The sequence below is a fragment of the Marmota marmota genome, unplaced genomic scaffold (genome assembly GCF_001458135.2).
Source record: "Marmota marmota marmota unplaced genomic scaffold, marMar, whole genome shotgun sequence".
In the NCBI taxonomy this organism is placed as follows: Eukaryota; Metazoa; Chordata; class Mammalia; order Rodentia; family Sciuridae; genus Marmota; species Marmota marmota.
This window is the reverse complement of record NW_026000108.1, coordinates 3,501,990-3,517,501: the sequence shown is the minus strand read 5'-3', so window position 1 is coordinate 3,517,501 and position 15,512 is coordinate 3,501,990. Positions and strand designations below refer to the sequence as shown.

The following is a 15,512-nucleotide window of genomic DNA, read 5'->3' as shown; positions in this document are numbered from 1 at the left end:
ACCCCACAAGGCGGCCGGAGCCCCCACCAGGAGCGGGGCCCACCTGAGATCCACGGGTGGCCCATCAGGGGTCTATTCCTCCCAAGCACAGACTAAGTAGGAGTGTCCCCTGCAGGGAACTTGCAGGACTCTGGAGGGGAAAGTGGAGTGTCCCTCTCACCACCCCTGCTGGCCAGGAGGGAAGGCCCAGGGCCAGGGTCCTGAAGCCCCCTGGTGGCCACGGGAGGTAATGAGCAATGGCAAGCAGGCTCAATCAGACAAGGGCCTCACAGGGGCCTCACAGTGGAGGGGACACACAGGGTGGCGTGGAGGCCAAAGCCACAGCAGGTCTGGGGGAATGCCCAGGCTGCGTCTCCCTGCGGGCCTCGGCCACTGTCCCCAGCCTCCAGGTCTCTAGCTCTAACCTGCCCGACCTTCCTCTCGAGGAGGCGTGGGGAAGGGGCTATGCCCTCTGGAGCGTCAGGCCCTTCAGGGATGAAGCCCTTGGGGCAGGGTGTGCAGCCAGCCAGGGTTGGTGGCCCCTGACACCTCCAATCACTGTGTGTGTGTGCATGTGTGCAGAGTGACCTCAGAGGAGTGGGCAGGGCCTGAAAGGTCCGGCTCGAGGGACCTGGAGCAGGAGCAGATCAGGCCAGGCCAGGCCAGGGTCCAGGACCTCGTGCTCCTGCCCGGGGCAGTGGGCCTTCCCCTGTGAAAGCCCCTTCAAGCCAGCTTCTTACAACAAAAGGGAGCCCTGGCCCTTTCTGTGCAGAATGTAGGGCCTCTACTAATACAGACTGGGGCACATGGCCAGGTGAGCCAGCACCCGCGCACTACGGAAGGACAGAGGTGGCCCACGGTAAGCCCTGTGGCACAGGGTCGCCACACTGGCTTGTCATCCACTGTTGCTCTGTGCTGTCTAGCACCATGACCTGCACATAGTAGGTGCTCAATAAATCCCAGCTGGCGGGATGGATGAAGGGCTGAAATGAATCCAGTTTCGTGGCATGTCTGATGGTGTCATGGGTGAGATGAGGCTGTGACCAGGCCTGTGGGCCAGGAGGCACCTGGGGGGCAGGCGGCAGAGAGACACACCAGCACTGCTCCTGCCACCTGCCTCTCCCAGTCCCTGCACGCTGCTCTGGACCAGGGGCTGCTCTCCTCTTCTCTGTCTCCCCCTCGGCGCCCTGCTCAGCGTCTGGCACAGAGTGGGTGCTCAATAAATACCCGTTGAATTTAATGCATCTCAATTCAACCAACATTTATTGAGCGCCCACTGTGTTGAGTGTCACACTCCTGCCTTCCTTGGCGCACTACAGATGGGCATCCTGGGGTGCAGGCGGGTGGGCCCTGCCGTGTGCCATTGCTCTGCTCTGATGGATCCGCCTTGGTGAGAGCCACAAAATGCCCAAAGAGAAAGTGGGCGCTGCTCCCCTTCCCACCCCAGCTGCTCACCCGCCCCAGACCTGCCCGGCTTGGTCTGCGCACGCTGGGAAGGGAGGCAACATCCTCAGGACAGAGGCGCGGGCGCAGTTGTAATGCAGGACACGGTGGGTCTCCGCACAGGCCGCTGTCGGGAGTCCAGCAGGAGCGAAAGGCCGCTCACAGTGGTGACCGCAGCACACGGCAAAGGCAGCAAGGCCGGGGCTCAGGCGGGGCTCACGCTGTGGAGGGGCCTCCCGCTTAAACCATGGCCCCACACTGGAGCTGGTGCCCCCAGGTCGGGTGCACCTGCGTGGAAGCCATTGCTGTCCCAGCTGTGGCCACACGTGCAGCTTGAGGTGGGGACACAACAGCAGAGCTGACAGATGAGACTTGGGGTCCAAATGGCGAAGTAAGACACCTGCCACAGCCTGGCCTCGCGGGGACCAGCACCCGCCGGGCTCCTGTGCCTCCGCGGCCCCGGGAGCCCTTGTTCTGGTGTTTGCAAGTGAGGAAGGGGTGCAGCCTGCGTGCAGGCGCCACGGCAGGGCCGCGGCAGGGGGGCCCACAGGACCCCGTCTCCAGCTCGGCGTTTTCCCCTCATGGAGCCACCTCCTTCCTGGGTCCTGGACACAGGAAGGCCACACACTCCAGAGGGAGCTGCTGAGGCCACAGGTGCCCCTGCGCCCCGTGAGTCTGGGGGAGGTCACGGGCAGGGGACCAGGAGGACGGCAGTGGCCTCCTGCACTAGCAGGGACGCGGCCAGGAGCTGGGAGGTCCCCAACCCTGATTCCTGGTTCCAGGGCTCAGGCCTTGATGCCAGGCCACACCCGAGGCAGGAGGGTGGCCCTCCACCTCCAAACACAGCCCAGGACAGAGCACTGTCACCAGGCATGGCTCTGGGCCACACCACCCGGGCAGCGGCCCCTGGGGGTGCAGGGAGAACTGGAGGACTGGTGGGCAGCTACCTGCAGGGGGCACAGGCAGGGAAGGAGGGACCAGCGCCTCGGCCTGCCACGTCCCTGCAAGACCCCCAGGAGTCCCTCCCTGCTGGAGATGTCTTGGTGCCGTCCCATGCTGACGTCAGCCTTGTGCCCCTGCTGAGACCCCACTAGGAGAGGGCTGCACCCCAGGAGGGATGGGTGCCCTGGGGGGTCCAGACACCTAATCACAGAGATCCCGCACGGAGCAGAACCTCTCTCCCTCCCGGGGATTCTCTGATGCACCAGCAGTTCCAGGTGTCTGCACAGCCTGGCCGCCCTGCACCAGGGCGCTTTCCTGAGGATGGCGCACTTTATACCAAAGGCGAGGGTGAGGATGAGGTGAGGGTGGTGACCAGGATGATGCTGCTGTTTACTGAGCACCGACTACCCGCCAGGCAGGGCGCTGCCTGAGCACCCAGTTCACCTTCCCCAAGACCCACGAGGCAGTGGGCGGAGCTTGTCCACACCACAGTTGCCCACCCTGGGGCTGGGTTTGCGCGAAGGTCCGTCTCACTGTGAAGCCTGGCCTTCCTCTGCCTTTCGCACCCACGTCCCCTGACCCAGCCTCCTCATCCAACCTCGGCCCTAGCTTCCCCACTGAAACCCCTTCCCGGCTTAGAGGCTGCTGACCGCGGCCCACTGCAGTCTTTCACCTGTGGTCTCAGCACACTGCAGCTCACTCCTGATTCAGTCTTTGTGACACCCCAGAGTCCAGCAAATGACAGCTTTGTCTGCTGTGAAGTCTGAGGCTCTAATGCCTGGGACTCTCCAGTGCCTTGCTCAGGGTGCCACAGGGACAGGACAGTGCCCCATCACCAGCCGGATCTGGCCCCGCCTCCTGGACCATGCCCACACCTGCTCTGGAGGGAGTGGCCCCGGGAGCTTCTTGGTGACCTCACCTGGAAGTCACCTTGGCTCTCTACTGCCGCCCAGCTCTGGGTGTCAGCAGGAGACAGCACTGTGGCCCGGCACAGCCAGCTATGTCCTCACAGAGCCGCCCGCTGTCCTGTGGGGTGGCCCTACCTTTGCTCCTACGCCTTCACCAAGCTGGGGCCTCCCATGCACACCACCGCCCGGGCTCGGCAGGGCCACTCACGTGGAGAAAAGCTGTCTCCTGGCCCTCTCTGCAGAGGGCCTTGCTCTGTCCCACTGCTGTGGGACAGAGACTGGATGTCCAGGTCTGGAGAGTTCGTCCTTGTGTCCGAGTCCCCCTTGAGGAGGAGCCAGCTGGTCTTCTGCAAAAACAAAGAAGTCATGTGAACTTTGAGGTCATCTGCCATGGGCGCATCTCACCGGACCTTCCAGGGGCTTCTTTCTTACTTCTGACCAGCGAGCTGACCCACTGCAGGAAGCTACTGTGTGAGATCAGCTTTAAGTACATGGCCACCATTCAGGGTGAGTTGTCCACCTGTTCCACGGGAAAGTGGGGCTGCCCATCTTACAGACAAGAGCACTGAGGCTTGGGGTCAGCACCCCAGGGGCTCTAGCCAGCAGCTGAGGCTGCCCAAGTCCAGCCTGGGCTCCTTCCCTGAACTCCTTCTCTTCCCTAAAGACAAGTGGGCAGGGAGGGGCCCAGCCCTGGGCCAAGTCCTGCCCGCAGTCACTCTTGTGATTAAAGTGTGCGACCTCCCAGGAGGAAGACGTCCACCCACTGGCCCTGAGTGGAAGATGCCAAAAACCCACTCTAGAACCATCATCCCGTGGTCCCAGATGCACTGACAGCGTCCTCAGCTACAGCAGGTGACTGGAGACCCAGCCGGGCCGCCTCAGTGCGAGGGGGGCTGGCGCACATGCCTCCCACCTCTGTCCTTTGGGGACTCTAAGGAACAGGGCAAGAGGAGGAGCCTGGGGTTCAGCTGGAGGGGCCACCACGGGGCTTCCGGGGAGGTCCGGTCCTCGTTACCTTCCTGTTATCCTGGTCGAAGCTCCCGTCCTCCCCGTCCACTCGCCGCGCGGCTGGAAGGGAAAGTGAACCGGTGACGGCCGCCGCCGTTGGCCTCCCGCCTCAGTCATGCTCAAACCCAAGACGGCCAAGGAGGGTCAAGAGCAGGGTGCCCTGGAGGACGGGGCCGGGCAGGCTGGAGCAGCTCCAGGGAGGGCTGCCCGCGAGGGGGCAGGGGCCTCGGAAGCGTAGTCATTCCCCTTCCCCACGTGGAGCAAGGAACGGCACTGCCAGAGGCGCCGCTTGGCCTTTGAAGAACACCTTCTACCTCTCAGGGGACACCAGAGGAGCGGGCCTCAGTCAGGGACCCTCGGTGTCACCTCCAGCTAGATGCCTCACCTCTCACGGCCTGTCCCTGCCAACCCTGAAGGAAGGGGCGTCGCCACTTCACAGACAGGGAGACAAGCCTCAGGGAGACGCCACGGCCCAGCGCAGGGACTAGCGGGGCGGAGGCTGACCGGAGCCCAGGGAGCCGGGGTCCAAGCCTGCCCCTGCCTGCCTGGCTCCCTCCTGCTGCCCGCAGCCACGACAGCGAGTAAGCAGCACCCCGGAGGGCGCCGTGGAGAACGTACAGGAGGAGAACCCAGGGGAGGGCTGGGGCTCAGCGGCAGAGCGCTCCCTAGCCCGGGCGAGGCCTGGGGTCGAGCCTCAGCACCATAGAGACAATGAAATAAAGGGTTGTGTCCAATAAAAATAAACAAATAAATATTAAAAAAAAAAAAGAAAAGAGAATCCAGCCAGAAACAAGCTCAATGTCACAGAGCAAGCAGGAGCTCATTGTGCCACAATCTGTTCACAAGAATACTGTCCACAGCAGTTGGGGGAGTTGTCCCGCAGCAGGCTGACGTTTCCAACCAGGTTGAGCTGAGAGACCACACAAGGGCATGCTGACACCTCCCGGCATCCAGGCCGCATCCAGAGACCTTCCGGAACCCCAGACTAACACACCACCCCATGCACAGAGAAATGAAATGGAAACCCGGCTCCTTCCCAGCCGGCCTCGGCGCTGGGCCGGGCCTGAGCAAGGCCGCGCGGAGCTGGGCGCTTACCTGCAGCCTGCGGCGGGCTGGGACCTGTCAGCCTTTTGGAGCAGCCTGCCTCCTGCACCACCAAGGACAAGACTGACACCAGGCCAGAGAGCTTGGAAATTGGGGATTGGGCTACAGGACCTTGACAAGACAAGGCCAAGAGTGAAGTCTGAGCACGTCCACTTCTGGACGCACAGACACCCTTGCTCTCCATGGCAACCTTTCTCCCTCCACGGAGACAGCCACTTTCAAAGCGAAAATAAAGCCCCTGTCCTCTCCGCTCCCGCTCCCAGAGGCGAGCAGCAGGGCCTTCGAGGAGGTTGTGATGGAGAGACAGCGGGCAGGGAGCCCAAGCCTGACAGTGTGGCGCTACTGTTGCCTTGACAACAGCCACACTGGGCAGTGGTGCCCTTGAGTGTGGCAGACATCAGCCCACACTTGGGAGCTGCCCAGCCAGCTGCAAGGACGAGCAGGCTGGGTGTCACCGGGGTGACTGGGAGCCCTGGAAGCACACCACTGCCCACACTGGAGAGAGCCCGGCCCTGCGTGCCAGCAAAAATGCCAATCCTGTTCCTGAGAGCCAAGAGGCCACTCCACCCTTGGAATGTCTGCAAGGGCAAAAGGCAATTAAGGGGCTCTTTGAGGGCTTGGGGGCCCTGGCTGGGAGGACTTCTCAGTCCTGGACAATGGGTCAGCCAGACATGTCCTTTAGAACTGCCTCTGGGCTCCAGAACAGACCCACCATTTGCAGAAAGAGATGTTCTGCCCAGACTCAGCAAATTCCCTCTGCAAATGCCACCAGCTGCCCAGGTGTGCACAGTCTACCAGGCTGGGGCCAACGCTGCTCAGAGTGAAGTTCACCAGCCCGCAAAGCATACCATGGGCTCGCTGAAGAGCTAGGAGCCTGGGCAGGAAATCATAGGAAACTGGCACTTTGCTCTATTGGTGGCTTGCTTGCTCCTTTACCAGCTCTGAACCTCAGTTTCCAGATCTGAAATATGGGTGAATGATGCTTACACCTCCAGGCCAGGAGGAAGACACTCCCATGAACACCACCCATGGAGCGCTAGCCTGCAGGCTTAGAGACCCCAGCAGCAGGAGGGGTTGGAGACCATGCGAGGCCAATTTGTGGCACGCTGTGTGGGCTGCCAGGAAAACACAGACCTTCTCAGGACAAGCAGAGAAAGTTTAGTGTATCTTTTGTGTACAGTTGGGGGTCCTTCTGAGCCCTAGAAGGCATTTCCACTCCCATGTCCCTGGGGACTCTCCACTAGAGGTGCCGCAGTGAAGGGGAGCCTCTGATCCCCTTCCCGGACCCCGAGCAGGCTGGCCTTGCCACCCTGCCATACCCTTCTCCACCCCATTCGCACCTGGACATCCCTTGGGCGTGTCCACATCCCTCTGTACTCACCTATTCCTGTCTATCCACGCGTTCAGCTGCCCTTAACTTCCCACCCCCCATCTGTCCACCCACCCGCCACATAACCTGCTGCTCACCCCCATGGCCAGCCACGTATCCACCCGACTGTCGGCTGCTACCCCTGTGTCCACTGAATCCACTCCTTTGCCCACTGACGTGTCCACTGAGCCAAGTTGTCCTTTATCCCCGTTCTGCCCTCTGTTGCCCTCTGCTGCCCTCTGTCTGCCCTCAGCCTTCCTCTCCCTTCTCCAAGTGCCCAGTGTCCTGAGTGCGGGACGCAGAACACCCAGACACGACCTTTGTCCTCCAGAAGCTCGTGGCCAGGGTGCGAGGTGGACAGGGCATTAGAAGGTCTCAAGACGCTATAGTGAGGGCTTTGATGAGGGCAGAGTCAGCACAAAGGTGCTCCCAAAGAGCATGCATGTATGAGCACTTACTGAATACCTACTCCTGGGTCAGGCCCTGTACCCTGGTCTGGTTAGACGTGTGTTAACAGGTAATAGCGCATGTGCGGCCCTCACCCAGGCGCGGAGGCCGAGGTGCAGAGTGAGGTGCAGAGCTGGTCACCCAAGCTCACACGTGTGTTCTCCCCGGCAGATACATGAATCATGGGACTCAGGGCCATGTCACCCCAGCTTTGCTTGTCATGACTTGTATACAAATCCTCCTCCCCCAGGTGGCTCCTGGGAGAGGCCTGGTGGCCCCTTGGGGGCTTCATGAGGTGACATGTGCACAGGGCTTACAGAGGAAGCCAGGAGGTGGGTGCAGCACAGGGGCACTGCTTCCAGGGGACCCTCCGTGGTGCAGGGCCTGTTCCAGAGTAGGTATTCAGTAAGTGCTCACACATGCATGCCTCTTGGCTGCCAGCATTGGCAGCTCTGACCTCCAAGGCTCTTTTGCTGGTATCTAGAGGGAAAGTGGGGCTGGGGGCCAGTCTGTCCCCTGTTCTAGGGGCCTTGAGCTCTGGCCGTGCTCTGCCTGCAAATCACCACTCCAGCACCTGCCAGGGCTGAGGCAGGACGGGCTCGGGGGTGGGTCCAGGCTGGGTCCAGAGGTACTCGCCCTCACAGGGGAAGGAGCTGACAGGACAATCCATCTTGTCCTCTCCCCTGGCCTGGGGCTATAGGGGGTGGGGAATCTGCTCCTCCCTTTAGCTCCTGGGCTCTAGGAATAGACCCACCACTCATCTGATTCCCCCGTGAGGTTTCCAGCTCTGCGACTCAAATGGAATTGGGATGAGAGAGAGAGAGAGAGAGAGAGAGAGAGAGAGAGAGAGAGAATGCACATAGGTGGCCAAGTCCATTAGAATCCCAGTTCCATGAGGTCAGATGCCACAGAGGGTCACCCATGTGTCCCCAGGGCTGGGACAGAGCCTAGCACAAAATGCATGCTTGAAAAACTTTCGTGGATAAATTGGTGCAAGTCATTCAAGTCCCTCAGACCAGCTGCCTCAACTGCAAGCCAGGAGGACAGCAGCTCACGGGCTGCCATCAGGACTGACAGTGGCACTGAGGACGAGGACAGCGGCCCTGGCGTCTCTAGCCTCCTTCCTCCCTCCCTCCCTCCACCTTTTGATGACCACTCTGTGTTACCTGCACTAGAGGAGAGCAGAGGTGCCCCCTGTGCCCCCAGGTACAGGGTGGTTCCTCCGGGCCCTGCCCTGCCTCCACCCAGCAGCCTCTGGGGAACGTGGCTGCCCACTTCCAGCCCGGGGAGCCTGGGCCAGGGGCTTCCTGATGCCCACAGCAGGTTTCCATTGCTCTTCCTGAACACTGAGCATGCCTGGCCACCTGCCCTTTCCTCATATCCCAAGAAAGGACCCCAAAACCAAAGCGAGAGTCACCCCATGAGAGGATACAGAGGGACAGAGGCGGTTAATTCCTGTTTTCAACCAGGATCCAAGGAAAGAGTGAGCAGCCCTGCCACACCAGTGACCTGTGCAGACGGGAGGTGTCCCCAAGAGCTTACGTGCGAGGCCATGCAAGAAGGTTCAGAGGAGAGACGACTGGCTTACGGGGGCCTTGGCCCAGTCAGTGGGTCAGTCTTCTGATGGGGATTACTGGGTGAGAACTGCAGGACGGTGGGATGTGGCTGAAGGAGGGGGCATTGGGGCACGGCTTTGGGGTACCTATTTGTATCTGGCGAGTGGAGTCCCTCTCTGCTTCTTGATCATCACGTGGGCTGCTGCCCTCCACCACACTCTCCCACCATGATGTCCTGCCCACCTCCAGCCCAGAGGAGTGGAGCCTGCTGTCTCTGGATGGCGACCTCTGAAACCGGGCCCCCAAATAACCTTTTCCTCCTCTAAAGTTGTCATCGTCAGGTCTTTTAGTCACAGCAGTGAAAAGGCTGACGAACCCCATGGGCCACTCCCTCTGTCCTGCTGGGTGGAGGCTGAGGACAGGCAGGAGGACGAGCGTCCTGGTGGCCCAGCAGCTGCGGGAGGGAGCAGCCCCTGCCTCGCAGGCCGCAGCCGCTCACCCCGTCCGTCCGTCTGTGCTCACGCGAACTTGGAAGTCGAACAGCAAGTCTGGTGAACTATCAGGGCCTGCCCCGGGGGAGAGCTTCCCGGGGAGTTTCAGGGGAAGCTCAAACAATCTAAAATGGCCACAGTGTCCCTCCAGTTCTACCACTGAAACTCCCTACTATGTGCCAAGCACCAGGGTCACCTTCTGGAAACCCCCCTCAAAGCCCACACAGGATGTGGTCCGAACCCCCAGAGGAGGAGCCGGACCTGGGGGGTGGCACATCTGCTCCCAGTGGTGTGGTGGAGCCGAGGGCCACGGCCCATCCAAGTCTGTCCCCTAAAGCAACCGGGCTCAGTGCTGTGAATGACCCCCACTGGCGCACGACAACGCATAGAAAGCCACAGGGCACCTGAGCCTTGGAACTTCCAGGAGCATCCGGCCCGGCACCTGCTGCTCCCTGCAGCTTCCTGCTGGGGGCGCCAGAGGACCTGCCTGGCATCCAGCCCTGGGCCAGGGAGGCTCCGAAGTTCCTTTTGCCTCTCCAGCTACCTACTTAACCTCCCCCCTTCCCTCCCTCCCTCCCTCCCTCATTTAAATAGTAAATGATAACCAAGAAGGGTTGGAGCTAATGTAGAAGAGTTGTCAGGCCGTAAAGCCCAGTAGCAGGTCCTAGCGCGGGGGCCAGGCAGAGCGGGGACGTAAAGCCAGGAGCCGTGACCGGTCACTTCCCCGCCTGTACGGACCCTGTCACAGGAGGCGAGCAGCTGGCGGGTCCCACCCTCACTTCACACCCGCGGCGCGGGCAGACGCTGATGGCCCTGTTCTCACCACCTAGGGCCAGCCCAGGCCCAGAGGCCTGGCCACCCTGGAGGCCTGTTTCCCAGAAGTAGGAATGGGCCTCGGGCAGCAGAAGAGAGTAAACAAAGGACTTCAGTGACACCGCGTGGCCACCCATAGGCACCTGTGACCCCTGCCACCCTGAATGATTTAAAAAGTCAGAAAGACTCTCAGAGTTTGGTACAGTTAGAAAGTGAACGCATCAGCGAAAATGCTGGGTTTTTAAAACTTGTCGAACACATCCACGGAAGCCAACTCAACGGCCCGGCAGTTCCCCACTTGCTGCTGCGGCTCAAGCCTGAATGCCCTTCCCCTCTCCCCTCTGCAGCCTGCAGGAGGTTACCCAGAGGAAGCAGGAAGCTGCGTGGGCCTCTCACACATATGTGCACATGCTCATGCACACACCCCTGTGCTCACACAAGCATCTGAGTGTGGGCATGGGCACACACACGCAGAGTTACTTCCAATGGCGTGACCCTGCCTGGGTGGGAAGTCTTGTAAACAGCCCTGTCAGAGGCCCTGCTGGGATCTGCAAGGCCCAGCATGTCATGACCTAGGGTCACCTCTGGAAACCGGTCCGAGAGTCTCTACAGGTGCCCGACCAGGAGGACAGGTGGCTGCTTGTGCCGAGCTGGGGACAGACTTGGCTCACATTCAGCTCTGGACCTCGGCCAAATGCTCAGTGGTGAGCAGGGGCTTCACGCCGTCTGCTTTCCCACAGAACCACGGAACGGCATTCTAGAATGATGGAAGGGCTGGGTGACACTCAGGGTTGTCAGGTAGGAATCCCCTGCCTGTGGAGAGGAGAGTCCTATACATTCAGAGTTAAAGGACGCAGAGGTGGCCCCGGGACAGCAATTGGACCCACTGGAGGGTTCAGTGAAAGGACCCAACAGTGGACTTGGCTCTCCAGACGCTGGCGAGTGGTCAGGCCAGCAGGTTTCCCATCTCTGCCCCTTCTCAGGACCAGCCCTCCTGATGGCTGTGTTACCACACCCTGAGGTGCCACCTGAGGCAGAGCAGGGGGTGACAGCAAGCCCTGCCAGCCTCAGTCTCAGGTTCCCAGGAGCACCGACCTTCCTCGCAGGCTCTCTAGCCTGGCACTGGGACGGTCACTTTCTGGGATGCTCCTTTCTCTGGCTGGGCCTCAGTTTCCCCTGAAGCAGGAGGGAGCTGGTCTGGGCACTCTGCAAGGGCCCCAGCATCTAGCCTGTCCCCTCTGGTCCCTCTCGGAGCCTGACGCTCTCAGCTCCGCTGGTGGGACTCAGTGCACTCAGGAAACTCTGTTCGTTGCTTTTCCTTCTTGGGAATAGGAAGGTGGCACAAGGCGCAGGGTCTTCTTCCACCCCAGAAAGAAGGCACAAACGACGCCTCCCTGCTCACACAACTAGACCACTGACCCTCCAGCCAGCCACAGAGAGCACGCAGGACCCCCAAGGCCTCCACCCGATTATCCACAGGAGGTGGCAGTATTCCTTGGGTGCATCTAGACAGGAACTTCCAACACGGGATGGAATCCCTCTTCCCATCTCTGGAGGATTGGTGACAATCCCGTGTGCCCTGCATGCTACAGTGGAGAGTGTCTCCAGTCGTGGTTCCTGAGGTCCTCCCAGCCAGCCTGGGCAGAGGGCAGGGAAGGGGCAGTCTTGCTTTGCACATGGGGAAACAGAGGCTCAGGATCAGAAAGCAACATGCCCCCCAAACCCAGAAATTCCAGTTCTGATTCCTGCTCCATGAACCTGGTAATCTGCCCTGTGCACATCTGTCCCAGGTAGGCTGTGGGAAGGGGCGTCAGAGGGCCAAGAGATGCCCTCACAACAAAACTTCCCAAGCCTCACAACACTTCCCAAACTTAGTGTTTGCTAAGGCAAGGACCCCTTTTACCTGGGAGCAGGGCAGTTCACTCTATTGTCAGATAGTCTCAAACGATAAGACCAAATTTCTCCACGGGAATACGTGTCTGATTCCAGATTGTACGGTTTCTCAAGGATCAGGCTGGGTCACATCACAGATCAGGAAGCCTCTGTTCCTGGCCAGGTGGGCCGGGATCACTCTGGCTGCTTCCCTCACAAAAGCATGATCAAAGCCACCAAACCCCACCCGGGCCCGTCTGCGTGCAGTACCTGGGGTTCATTCGCAGGGTCCTCACTCAGAAGGACCCCACTGTCACGTAGGAAGAAAGGCCTCTGGGGCCTCCTAGGGAATTTGCCCTTAAAATTCAGACAGCCAGGGGCCTCCAAGCCGTCCCCACAGTGACCAGGACTCAGCAAAGGGTGCATTCAGAAGCAAGGGGTGCCAGGCATGCAGGGCAGGGCCCACGAGCAGACTCCACCGTACCATGCTGCTTGTAGATAGGGGGTTTCCTATAGATGTTATCTTTTACGCCAGTGTCTGGGAGAGGAGACAAAAGGAGAGAACAGGAGGGTGAGCGGCCGTCGCCAGGGTGTCCGCCCGCTGCTTTCTGTCGGCCACTCTCATCACCCCGCTTTAGAACTGCCAGCAGGTCCAGCACCCCACACCCCAAAACAAGCACCCCCACTGCGGAAGCCACCCCAATCTGAGGGGACAGGGAAAGAGGTGGCTAGGAATGGGCAGCCAGCAAGAGCCTGGGCCTGGTGCAGCTCAGAAAGACCCTTTTCTCCAGCCTGTTCCCAGAAAGCTGCAGGCGGCCCCCCGAGTCTGTGGCACTTGGGGAGAAGCTCACATGAAGGGCAGTTTGGGGATGTGCCAAGACCCTGGTGATTTTTAGGGAAGTTTGGAGTTTGGAGCCGGGGTGAGGTGTGGCGGTCCGTGCGGCACCTGCCCTGGCCGCCAGGTGTGAGCGGACGTGCACGCGGAGCCGGCGGCAAGCCGGGCCTACCTGGGACGTGGAAGTGGCGCGGGGCCTGCTGGTAGGTGGAGGAAGGAGGCCTGCTGTCCGAGAGCACCGAGAGGCTGGGGGTGCTGCGGCCACTTTCACTGCCTCCAGACGGGAGCACAGGGACAGCAGATGGGGACGGAAAAGCAGAGCATCTCAAGCAAAATGGCTAGTGCAGCAAGCCCCGTCTTCCCTGCAGTGGACACCCCACACCCTCTGCCCAGAGGAGGACTGTGGTCCTGGGGACTTTCCAGACTAGGCCCAATGACTTGTTAATCCAACCTGCGTTGAACCCTGCCAGTGGTCCCTGAGAGGCACAGTGACCTGAGGGCTGAGAGCTGGTCGGTGCATGGCAGATTCTGGGGTGCACACCCAGCTGCTCCGTGCACCCGGCAGCCTGCAACTCACCAGCCCCAAGGCCTGCCTTCCTGATCATCCTGTACACACAGGGCTGCATCTCCAGGAGCCTACAAATCAGCTGCATGGATCAGACTAAGGCACTGGAATGAGCCCGGGAGTCCTCAAAGTCACTGAGTGCAATTTTGCAAGATACAGAAAAAGAGAAGACCAGAATCAATCAATTTCCATCTTCCTAAATACATACATACATATATATATATATATATATATATATATATTTTTTTTTTTTTTCAAACTAAGTGGAAAGTACCTTCTGAGCCTGCTCCGGTTCCTTACCTCATCTAGAATCAGAATTTCTGCCTTGGGAAGGTGGTTGGATTATCAAGTCACCAAGCAAGACAGCAGAGTTCCCTGGGAGAACGCCCCATGCCCCACAGCTGTGTCAGAAATGGGGTGACAGAGTGGGCGGGCACTGGACACTTGGCGAGGAGGACTGTGGCTCATAGCAAGACACCTCACTAATCTTGGGGACCCGCAGGACATTAGATGATAAGCTTGACGGGGGAAAGGGACAGTCTGGACTTGAGACCCTCTCCACTGTGTGCTGGTCCAAGTGACCCTGCAGTGAAACGGTACCCACAGAAGTGGGGCTAAGCCGGCCTGACTGGGGACCTGCCGGGGACTGTAGCAGCTGGACAGATGCTGGCTCTGGAGGAGCTGGGCCTGGAAGCAGGTCGGGTGCAGCGGCGGGGCATGCAGGGGCAGAGGGCTCAGCTCGGGCTGACCCCCACCGTGCCCCACACCAGGCTGAGGCCACAAAGGGGCAGGCAACTCCAATCTGGAGCACTTTGTCCCACCTGGGTGTGACGCTGACTTCACCTGCTGACACTGACGGGACTTCAGATGCCTGCTTTGCTGTAACTACCTCCCTTCCAACAGCACAGACCCCCTGGGCTTCCCCAAGTCTGCGGGCTCCGGCCACTCCAGGTGGCCGCAGGGCCTTCACACCATGGGGGTGGGACCAATGAGCAACAAGAGGAAACCCCGGACCTCTTCTCCCCACGGTGACTGACTAGATCCCCCCAAGGGCAGCCACACAGGACAGAAGCACGGCCTTTAAAAAACGCATCCGTGCCAACTGCAGGGGGCTGGGACATTCGCGTCAGGCGCCATCGCTAGGCTGAGCTGGCCCTTGTCTAGAATGCTCCTTCTCCACCACTTAGGATCTAACATGTCAAAGGCTCCTTGTCCCTCCCCGGGGCTCAGCCTATTATGCAGGGGCCCTGGAAACTGTACACCAGACTGGGGCGCCCGTGTGCCTGTGCACCTCAGGACAGATATACCCAGGGCCCCAAGACCATGGGGAAGCTGAGGCACAGCTGTGGTGGCCCCAGTGACCCACCAGGCCTGCTGCACACCTGCCCTCAGGGGCCTCTAGCATTGGTCACTGAATTTGTCCACCTAGGGTTGTGTCTGAGATGCCACCACCAAGTCCTCCAGGCCTCCCCAGCCCTGGCCTCTGCACGGCTCCTCCTGGTGCACTTGCTGAGTGCAGCTCCAGCCTTCAGGAGGGTGGCCCAGGGTGCAGGGCCCCTTCTCTGCACAGGCGCCACTTGTCCCCAGGTGGTTTCCTCTCTCAAATGCACCACTGCCATGGGCCCTGTGGTGCCACCAGGAGCGCTCTGCTGCGTTTTCCCTCAGCATGCCTGCCCCAGCCTGGGTCTAGCCATTGCTCAGTGGCCAGCTCCTCCTTGAGCTTTACTGGTAAAGTCCCCAGGCAGGGGCTCAGGGCTCCTCCTGCAGGGGGTCACGTCCGGGGGAACTTCTGTCCTGGGTGAGCCTATTCGTGGGTGGGCAGCCCCTGGCCATGGGCCCCTTCCTTTTCTTCCAGTTTAAACTCATGCTTGATTTGAGGACAGTTTCAGGTAGTCACACCTTCCCAGGCACGTGCTCCGGCTGCTGCCCCCTGACCTTGGCTCACGGCATCATCTAAATGCCACGCCATGTGGATTTTGCCTGGTGTCCTCTCTCCATCCCAGGAGGACACATTACATTAGCTGGCACGTCTCCCATGCTCCTCTGGCCGGGCCAGTCTTGCGGATTCCCTGCTGGTGATGACTGGTCCTGGGAAGTGCTGGCAGGCCTTTCTGGAAAGTTCCTCAGCTGGATCTTTTTGCTCCTTTCCCAGGACACACGGGGCTCGTGTCGGGGAGGCA

General features: G+C 60.3%; 1 protein-coding gene across 16 annotated transcripts in view; it reads right to left on the bottom strand.

The window, feature by feature from the left end:
- The window catches only part of Ablim2 (actin binding LIM protein family member 2), an 89,791-nt gene that overhangs the window by 25,382 nt on the left and 48,897 nt on the right, over positions 1-15,512 (bottom strand). For 8 of the 16 annotated variants that reach the window (XR_007340970.1, XM_048784109.1, XM_048784106.1 and 5 more), the window contains 5 exons: positions 12,940-13,041; positions 12,417-12,470; positions 5,376-5,495; positions 4,288-4,340; positions 3,481-3,619 (listed from right to left, as the gene is read on the bottom strand). Coding sequence is in view for 15 of the 16 variants with exons in the window: in XM_048784109.1 (XP_048640066.1) it covers positions 3,481-3,619; positions 4,288-4,340; positions 5,376-5,495; positions 12,417-12,470; positions 12,940-13,041 (468 nt within the window). In the remaining variant the exon portion in view is untranslated. The remainder of the gene's footprint in view (positions 1-3,480; positions 3,620-4,287; positions 4,341-5,375; positions 5,496-12,416; positions 12,471-12,939; positions 13,042-15,512) is intronic. The other 8 variants (XM_048784116.1, XM_048784117.1, XM_048784113.1 and 5 more) reach the window with 3 other exon arrangements.